The sequence below is a fragment of the Paraphaeosphaeria sporulosa genome, assembly GCF_001642045.1.
Source record: "Paraphaeosphaeria sporulosa strain AP3s5-JAC2a unplaced genomic scaffold CC84scaffold_12, whole genome shotgun sequence".
Taxonomy (NCBI): Eukaryota; Fungi; Ascomycota; class Dothideomycetes; order Pleosporales; family Didymosphaeriaceae; genus Paraphaeosphaeria; species Paraphaeosphaeria sporulosa.
The window spans coordinates 587,424-596,904 of NW_017253371.1; the positions used below are offsets into that span (position 1 = coordinate 587,424).

General features: G+C 52.1%; 2 protein-coding genes across 2 annotated transcripts; one reads left to right on the forward strand and one right to left on the reverse strand.

Moving 5' to 3' along the window:
* Positions 1–813: 813 nt before the first annotated feature.
* On the reverse strand, positions 814–3,097 carry CC84DRAFT_1101809 (cytochrome P450 reductase 2; the record flags this gene model as incomplete). The annotated part of the gene is made up of 2 exons (XM_018174934.1): positions 814–2,553; positions 2,690–3,097. The coding sequence occupies 2 exons, from the start codon at positions 3,095–3,097 to the stop codon at positions 814–816; spliced, it is 2,148 nt and encodes a 715-aa protein (XP_018030868.1).
* Positions 3,098–3,785: 688 nt separating this feature from the next.
* On the forward strand, positions 3,786–5,424 carry CC84DRAFT_1263462 (cytochrome P450 monooxygenase; the record flags this gene model as incomplete). The annotated part of the gene is made up of 2 exons (XM_018185242.1): positions 3,786–3,885; positions 3,935–5,424. 2 exons carry the CDS (start codon positions 3,786–3,788, stop codon positions 5,422–5,424), a joined length of 1,590 nt encoding a protein of 529 aa, XP_018030869.1.
* Positions 5,425–9,481: the final 4,057 nt, after the last annotated feature.

Here is a 9,481-nt window from a genome sequence, read left to right on the forward strand (position 1 = left end):
TGAGCGGGGCGTCGGCTCGAGGATCCAACCTGGGGTCCGTCATCACTGTCGCGTGGAGTTGAACATGGAACCAACCGCCTGGACAGCCAAGATCGCGGGGAATGGGCAATTGCGATTGGATAGGACATTGCCATGTCTCTTCAGGAAGACTAAACCAGCGATGATTGGATGGGGATGATATGCTAGACGTTGTTGAGGGCCTGCGCACGTCCAGCTGCCGATCGCGGTATTCACTGCCATGTTCTAACCTAAGCCTCTCGGCCCGAAAACGACCTTTGCGCACGACACAAATGGCAATTTTCACCGCCAAAATCTCAAACTTGCTGCACTCTCATTCCGGTCCTCGCCGCTGTGCGTCATGTTGTTCGATCCCATTCAGCGTCACGTGTGCAAGACACTCACCAGTGACGTAGTATCTGGGACTTGCTCTTCACCACACTTGAGGAAGTGGGACTCCTTCCATGTCAGGCGCCCTTTCCAGGTGGAGCTCGGCGGAATCGGGAAGTGACTATACACGCAACATGCGGCTGAATCCGGTACAGGCTTCGTCCAAACAGTACAGGATGAAATTACAATCTTCATGTGACATCACACGGTGCAGTATGAACTACGGACTTCACTGCGATACTATTGTGTACGGCCTTTGCTGGATCCACTGCACGGCGACTGCCATTGAGGCTTGCTTGAAGCCGGATGCTACGAGTCAGTGAAAGCCCACGTATCTCGGCAATACAGAGAACGATGGAAGCAGTTTTGCAATGAACTCCTAAATCCGTATATGGGTCTATAGCATCATGCTTCGCACAAAACAACTCAGCCCCAAACGTCTGCCCTCCACTTCCCTCGCTTCTTTAGACCATCACTCCAGTTCTTGACCTCGCTCCCGTTCATCCCCTTTTGCTGAGTCGCAGCTTCTTCAATCTTCCCGTCAACTTCCCTCGCCATGCCAGCCTTCCCGCAGATGTACATGTTTGCCCCTGCATTGAGCATCTCCAGCACGGTCTCACTCTCCTCCGCTACTCTGTCCTGCACGTAGACCTTCCTGTTGTTCCCATCCCTTGAGAAGGCGGTGACAATCTGGAGCCTATCACCAAGCGTCTCCTGTAGCTTCTCCAGCTCATCGCGGTATATGTAATCCGATTCTGGACTGCGGCAACCGAAGAACAAGAGCATACGGCCCACAGGCTTGCCTAGAGCATGCAGCTTAGCGCGCTCAGCGAGGAAGGCTCGGAACGGAGCGAAACCAGTTCCTGCGGCGATCAACACAAGAGGGGTTGAAGACGTGATCGGCAACTTGAACTTAGATTTCCGCACATGTGCAAACACAGTCCCAACCTCCCCACTCACGGATGAGGTATGCTGGAACGATGGTGTGGCTGCCTTTGCGTTCGACGGAAGCTTTGACGCAGAAAGGAGATAGTTTGATGACAGGCCATGAATGGTGCTTTTATTCTCGTCTGCCACCTCCTTGTTCACGACAAGGGCAGTCAATGCGATGCGGCGTGGAGAAATAACGGAACTCGAGGAAATGGAGTAGTATCGCGGTTGCAGTGAAAGTAAATTCTCCAGTACAAACGAGAGCGGCAAGGCAGTCCATGGCTCCAGCGGGCTGGACAGTTTTAGTAGGCGGGCGAGGGTGATGTGTGTCGACGAAGTGAACTGCTCGTAACGAGTGCGATCCTGGCCGATCTCAGTGAGCATGGCTCTTGCTTCTGGTGTTGGAGCAAATTGTGCGAGATCAAAGGCTATCTTGCGAGAAACGGACGCGCAGATCTCGAGATGATGTCTCAATGCAGCTTCAAGTGTGCTCCCAGAAGGCACCTTAGGCTTCGCGGAATCGTCAAGTGCTACAATCGTCAGAGTGTCCTTCCTCCGATCACTGAGTCCCAAGGTTTCCAAAAGTCGCTCAACTTCCTCATCAGGGTTGCACGGCCAGATTCCAATATGGTCCCCAGTCTTGTAGACAACATCGTTGTTTCCAAGGTCAAGCTCCATGTGAATACAGTTGCGGTCGCCGGCTGTGAATAGCTCGCGAGAGATTCGTACAGGTAACGGGAATATGGCGGAGTTCAGTGACGTTTGTTGGTGGTGCACCGAAATCTGATGCACGGAGTCGTCCTTCTCGCTCTGGGCACTGTCTCCGAATTCGACACTGACAGTAGGCTGATATGCAACGGCCTTCTGCTCGTATCCCAAGACACGAAATAATGCGAACAAGTCATCTTTCCATGACTGGAAGTCCTCCTCGGTGGCACCTTCAGCATCGTCTGCTCGTTGTGGTGGTATAAGTGACGTTGCCCCAGCTGCGTCGAGTGCGTCGACTACAACATCGAGAACTCGGTTGTAGTATTTATAGTTGCTGTTCCCAAGACCAAATGCAAGGTATCGGAGGCTCTCCACCCTAGTTGCTTGGTCCTTGTTTCGCTTGATCCAGTCCCAAAGTCCTGCGGCGTTGTCGCTCGGGTCGCCTTCGCCGTACGTGCTGAGGAGGAAGATCGCGAAATGTTTCTGTTGAAGGTCTGCGATGGACTCGGCGTCATAGTCGGAAATATCCTGCAAGCTATCAGCGTTCTGTGAGCTATATTGTAGTGCCTATTCATGATTCTTGATGTACAGACGCCAAGATTGAAACTGTTGCGTCGTATATACAGACTCATGAACGACCATTGTAAGAGCGGAGCCAACTTACTGCTACTAACGCATTGATGCCGAATATAGTATAACACTCGCGACCCAAGGTTTCTGCAAAACGCTCCGCAGTACCTGACTGCGAACCCCAGAAGATAACCGCTTGGTAGTCCCCCTCTTCCAAACGTTGCGCAACATTCCGAGTAGTGACTCCCTTGATACTTGAGGCACCACCTGCCAGCTGTGGACGCTCGAACCAGACCTTGTAGTGAAGGTCCGGCTTGTCCCATAGACGGCCCCTCGTTACGTATCCAAGAGCGGAGAGAAGAAAAAGAAAGGCGGCAATGCCATCTGGTACACTTGAGGGTTTCAAGGCGGGAAGAATTGAAGAAGACTGCAGTGTTCGCAGAAGTGGATTAAGCGTCGATGGCAGCTCGTTGATCTTAACAGGAAAAGTGAAAGACTCCATGGTGGGATTTAATGTGTTGTTGAGGAACACTTGGAGACCAAAGACACGATCATATATGGCAAGAACGTCTGCTTCGTTTCAAAAATGAGTCCAAAGGTTGTCAAAAGCCTTTGGAAGCTTCCGGAATTGCCTGCTACCTTGGGCATTGTTGGGCAGAGGACATCGTGAGTATCTCCCACTTGATCCCCCACAAAGGCCATCTCGCTCCAAAAAGCTAATCCAATCACATGTGTACAAAGGAAAATCCGCCTGGGACACGCTTACACCTTGGCTGTTCCTTTTCGGCCATGCAACACACAGCCGCAAGCGTGTTGAGAGACATAAGCTTCCCTGTAAGGAACTGCGCTCTGTTTTACCAGGTCGCGGAGCACTTGGGCTCCACAGTGGGCCGTAATTGGAAACGGCGTTTCGCAGGACGAGTAAACCCCGCCACAGGTCCCCGCGTTTCCCCACGCACGACAAGCGGGGTTACTCGATATGGTGATGTTCTCCGTACACTTCCATCTCAGTGAGCACTTGGACTGGCGTACTTTGATCGATATCCTAGACTCCGCAGTAATGATTTATGTGCATGCTACTATCGCAGTTTTAAAGAGATGATGGTAACGCCGCGATAAAAGATCAAGACACTTTCACTATCACCTGGAACCAAAGAAATCCAACGCCTTTGCTTCTTCACACAATTTTCATGGCTACGACATCTTTGCCATACGCGGTTGCCTTTGGCACTTGCATTCTCCTCTACTTCGTTGTATACCCCGTCATTGTTTACTTTCGCGATGTTAATGGTAGGTTCGACGAATTTGTTCTCCAAACGACTTTAACTTACTCAAGTAGGACTTCGACGTTACCCAAATATGCACCCACTCTCGGGAATATCATGGCTGCCTTTTATAATACTCTCGCACTCTGGTGAACGATCGCTGCGCCTTTCCAAGCTCCATCAAAAGTACCCTGTCATTCGCACTGGTCCCAATGCGCTCTCATACGGTGACCTGCGTGCCATCAAGGACATCTATGGACACAATACACCTTGTACGAAAGATGGGCAGTATGTTGTAGGTGCTGGATCCCACTATCATCTTGCCGATGTAGTCGACAAGCATGACCACGCTCGCAAGAGGAAGACATTGAGCTCAGCATACGCTCTGAAGAATCTAGAAGGCTGGGAACACAAGGTCGCCGATAAGACTTATAAGCTCATTCAGCATCTGGACAAGTGCTGTACTGCTCCCTTGAGAAGCGGCGAAGTTGTCAAACCCGAAGATGTTAACGTCGACTTCCGAAAATGGAGCAACTTCTTCACGCTCGACGCGATCGCCGACATTGGTCTCTCCGAAAAGCTTGGATTCCTTGATCGTGGCCATGACCGTATGACTGGAAGACGAACCGATGGAACTACATACGAGTGCGATTTCCGCCCTGCATTGTATCAGACTGCCCGCAAGCAGTCTTTGCTTATCTGGAATTACGAGTGGTACCCGTTCATCGACAAGGTCTCCAACCTGATCCCGTTCTATGGCCGCATGGGCAAACTCTCAAAGGATTGGGAAGGCATTCCGATGGAGCTCGCGCATCGCCGTCTCCAGAGGTACCGCACAGGCGAGAAGCTGGATGACTTCTTCCAGGCACTCATGGAGGACAAGAATGGCTACCCAAACAACTTGGAGTGGGGTGAGATCGTGGCTGAAATTAGTATCATGATGAACGCCGGCTCCGCAACGACCGCCATCGCGATCACGAACATCATCTATCAGCTCATCAAGAATCCCGAGATATTGAAGAAGGTAACTGAAGAGATCGACGCCGCGGTGGAAGATAACGAGGACGAAGATGAAAGCGGAGTGCTCGCGTACGACAAGATTAAGCATCTCCCTTACCTGCGGGCATGCTTGGATGAATCTCTTCGCCTCTTCCCCCCAACACCACACGGGTTGCCGCGTGAAACGCCTCCCGACGGTGCAAATATCCTTGGCGACTATATCCCCGGCGGCGTCACAGTCTCCATGTCTGCACTTGTCGCCCACCGACAAGAGTCGGCGTTCCCGCAAGCCGACAAATTTATTCCGGAGAGATTCCTCGGTGAGGAAGGCAAAAGGCTCCAGCCGTACTTCCTTTCGTTCTCTGCGGGCGCCAGAGGCTGCATCGGGCGCAATATCTCGTACCTGGAACAAGCCGTTGTCGTCGCGAGTCTGCTTCGAAGATACAGCTTCGCTTTGACTAGCCCTGATTGGCAACTTGAAAGGTTGGAGACACTTAATTGGATATTGGGTGATATGCCAGTCAAGGTGTGGAGGAGAAAGCGCAAATCGGCTTCGAGCGAGTGAGAAAGTGGGGCGACGTCATCGGTGTTGGAGGCCGACTTGCGAGAATCAGGGCGCGCCAAACATTCTATTATCTTTAGTTTCTCATCCCAAACTATGCTCAGTCTGTTATTCGTGGGTGATGCCCACTCTGCTGACTGAGGCGACGATCTTGACTTCGCAAGGCAGCGACTTCTTTAATAGAAGGTATGTTTTGGTCAGGCACATAATGGCGGGGTGTTCGTGTGCATCATTATTGCCATGTAGGCGTAGGCCAAGACCAGAATGCCCTTCAATCGACCAGGTATGAAATGTAATTAAGCAGATCCTGTTCAGCAATTGGGAAGATATGCGACGAAGAAGAACGGATAGTGGCTGGCTGTTTGATACTCCGTACATAGCCGCGACTCACGGACCGACGACACGGCCTGTGCGGACAAAGGAACCCTTCGTCGTTAGTAAGGGTACAAAGATGCGACTCCTATGAACCTCGTTTGGGAGGCGACCTGAACCTCGTGTCTCGGTCTCACGAGAATGCCGAATCGACTCATCGCCTGGGAACCTCACGGTCTTCGTATCAACGGACATGTATTCCTCGGCCTTGTCTTCGTGCCTCGCCATCCGCTACGAGAGAAGCGAGATACGCTGTTCTCGGCACATTGCCATATTCGTGTATGGAGTTCGCATTGGTTGGAGTAGGCTCTCTTGGTTTATACCTCAACAATAAAGGAGACCGCTGCAGATCGCGGACACACAGTTTGCCTCACGACATTCGGCTTGAAAGTCATGTGCAGCGGACAGAATAGGATGGTGGCAAACAAATTTCTGACACAATCCTTGTTCCCATGCTTCGACCTCGTGGTTATCCCCTAGGTGCAAGCTTTGGTCAAGTGAAACGTGCAAGGGGGCAGGTACCAGGTTCCCGGGCTGCGTCGATATGGAGTTGCTGAGGACGAGAGACCCGGCGTCCGATGACGCGGCTACGCTGGCTTGATTATCGAGATGGGCGGTGAAATACAACCACAATCCAGCGCTCGTACACTCTAACCTCTTTCCTCGCTAGGGGTTCCGTGCATGTTGGCCTAGGGATTCGCATACGTGTGCTTTTAGGTGACCTCAACACTTCTACAGTCCAGGCCAGCTGAAGGATGGTCAGCGACCATGCTTGTAGAGTAACCAAATCTACATATGCCTTTTCCGACCCTCTCTAGAATACATGCCCCGGAGACGATGATTCTGCTGGTACACTGATGAACAAGCTGTGAACCGCTGAAGTCAAGTGGCATCTTCTAAGAGGTAGCTTTCTGTCACTAGAGCAGACATTCACATGCAAGAGTGAAACAAGGTCGTATTTCATGAGTCGTTCAGTGTCGTACCTTCTTGGTGGATTGTTTCGCAGGTCATGGTACTGGAAGGTACGCCTAACGTGACAAAGAATGCGCTTTCCGCCACAAGCATGACACGCATCGACCCGCACTTTATTACCCGTCATCACCTCTGACGGTCATGCAGCTTTGGCCATACCAACACTGCCGGCAGTAGCTAAGACTTGACTCCGCCCGCCTCTTTCAGCCGCATGCGGGAACTTCTGCTTACCGTTTCCAAATCTCGAAGACGCTGGCTAACGTCAGTAGCCTCATCCACTGGCCGCCTGAGAGTGCTTCCATGCGGCCCTTTTTTACATGCCGTGGCAGAGTGATTGGACACAGCAACTACAACCAACAGAACGGTATCAGGGTTGATGAGCCCATCAAGCTTTGATAGCTATAGCTGCCCGAGGATACAGCACATAGCTGAAGGTGACAATGAGCAGACAGCAACGAATGCACGCCTATTTTTGTAACGAACCCTTCAAATCGACCAGTGAAGAGCAGATTCAGGCGACAATTTCCATGCGACAGGCGCACCCGCATCCGTCTCGCATCTTAACAGCTCGTCTAGGTGACCCACGACGGTTCTTCGCGGCGAATTCGTCCACGTGGGTCCCTCCGTTGGCACACAATCCTGAGGGTGCAATGGACGAAGGCGACATCAGGTATTTGCCCCTCGCATGGCGCATGGCGCGCATACGGAAACATACTTACGATGCTGAATATGGCTACCTTAGACCCTAGTCCGGGCCCACACCATCGATGTCGTTGCATGCCGAACTCGATCGATCTCTCAAGGTCTTCATAGGCACGGGCACTTTCGGAGTGCGGATCCTTCCAATGTCTACCAGAGGACGAGGTTTGCAGCGATTCATATACTCATCTTCGATCTGAACGAAAAGACTACGATCGCATCGCATCACATCTTGAAGGTATCTGTTATTTGTATGCGTTTGCGTTCGGAAGGATCCTTCGGGGACCGGCTATGCCTGCCGCAAGCGAGGATGTGACGCCTTCTATGCGCGCAGGGATCATGAGGCTCTGCACCAGCGCACCGGTCGGAATTGCATTTACACGTCACTGTGCGCGTGTGTTCGTTTGCAATGCTGCATACTTCCAGATGACACCACCTTAGGCTTCACAACCCTCAAAACTTAGGGTGTAAGTCATTGCTATCATCAGAACCTGTGAAGGGGTTGGCAGCGCTGTCGCGCCCGATGCAAATCAATCGGCGTCAATTTATCAATAACAATCATCGCATCCGCGGATATTTTGAAAAAGGTACAATACTAAAACCAAGTAATGCCATGGTCTGGTGACATGGGAGGTCGGGATTCAAGCACGGGGAACGTCAAGGCTGGGTGCGCTCGTTCCAGCGGTCGCCAAATAATCCCTGGCAAGTCGGGTCGCCGCAGTATGCACCCAAGTAGCAGCAGTCGCGCAAAGCGGAGTTCTTGGGACTGCCCAAAGGCTCATTAAAACACTGATCCGTCAATAGCAAACGGTTTTGACCTCTTGCAGGTCGCTTGTCTGCCTACGTGCGTGTTGGTTAGGCATGCGTCTAGATGCCAGTTCCCGAACGCTTATGCACCGAATATTCTAGAAGGCTTCCGCATATGCCGCGCAAGCCACGCTCTGCCGGGATGCAGCTCTTCTCCAATCTTGTGCTCAACGGTGAGTCTTTCAGTGGAGAGTAACGACCCGAACACGAGCAGCGCGATACCGTAAAGGTTTCGTGCTACGCAGCTTCTCGGTTAGGCTCTCCAGACGCACCGCTCCTGCGCTGTATCAGAGTTGAGCCTCAATCCTGGGGGAAGTGGAGCATAGCCATAATCACGCTCTTGCTCGGCCGGACAACGCTTGTCAAGCGTCTCTGGCTGGGAGATCTTGAATCCGGAGCTTGATTCGCAGCTTGCGACGCAGTTGGGCGCAGCATACTATCAGCAGCGATCAAGATAAAGTACTGAGGATGCTGGGTCCGATCGTCGATCTGTCTGCAGCGCCCGTCTTTATATGAGATACGACGGTCAGTGATCGCCGTCTAGCCTCGGGTTGTACGATTACTCGCTAATGAACATTGCAGAGAACGGTGGGTGAATCACGATCACCGCCTTTTCCCCCAGTTTTCCCAAGCTTTCGTGTCTCTTGTGCTCGCATGCAGTGATTTCCGAACTAGAACCAGGTACGCGACCCCGGTCCTCAGCTAACCCAGAAGCGGCAACGGTGCGGGCCGCAACCAGTGAGCTTTCTTACAAGCGGCAGTGAAAGGTCGTAGAATCATCGCATCACCTTCGATGCGTCAGTCGCACGATCCTTTACGATGGAGCCCTTGACCGGGGTTGTTTGTTGCCCTCGTGGACGCACGAATGAGATGGATACCGCGACTTTTGCGCCAGTTTCGGGGAGCGCCGAGTGCCCCGGAATCCGAAAAACCAAGAACGACTCTGCGCTCAGCACAGGTCACGATCTAAGCTCAGAGGCATGCGCCACTAGTTAATCTGCCAAGGCTTCGGTTCTGACAACATGGGTCTGGCAGAATGACATATGCATAGCCTGCTGCTGCCGCTGAGGACTTTGCACTCACGGGCTGTTGTATGCCGATATATCTTAAAGACCACCACGAGGAGAGATTCACGCTAGTAGCAGAGCGTGTAGCATAGCCAACAACCGCGCAACCTCGGACAGAGAATCACACTTCACCTACATTCAAG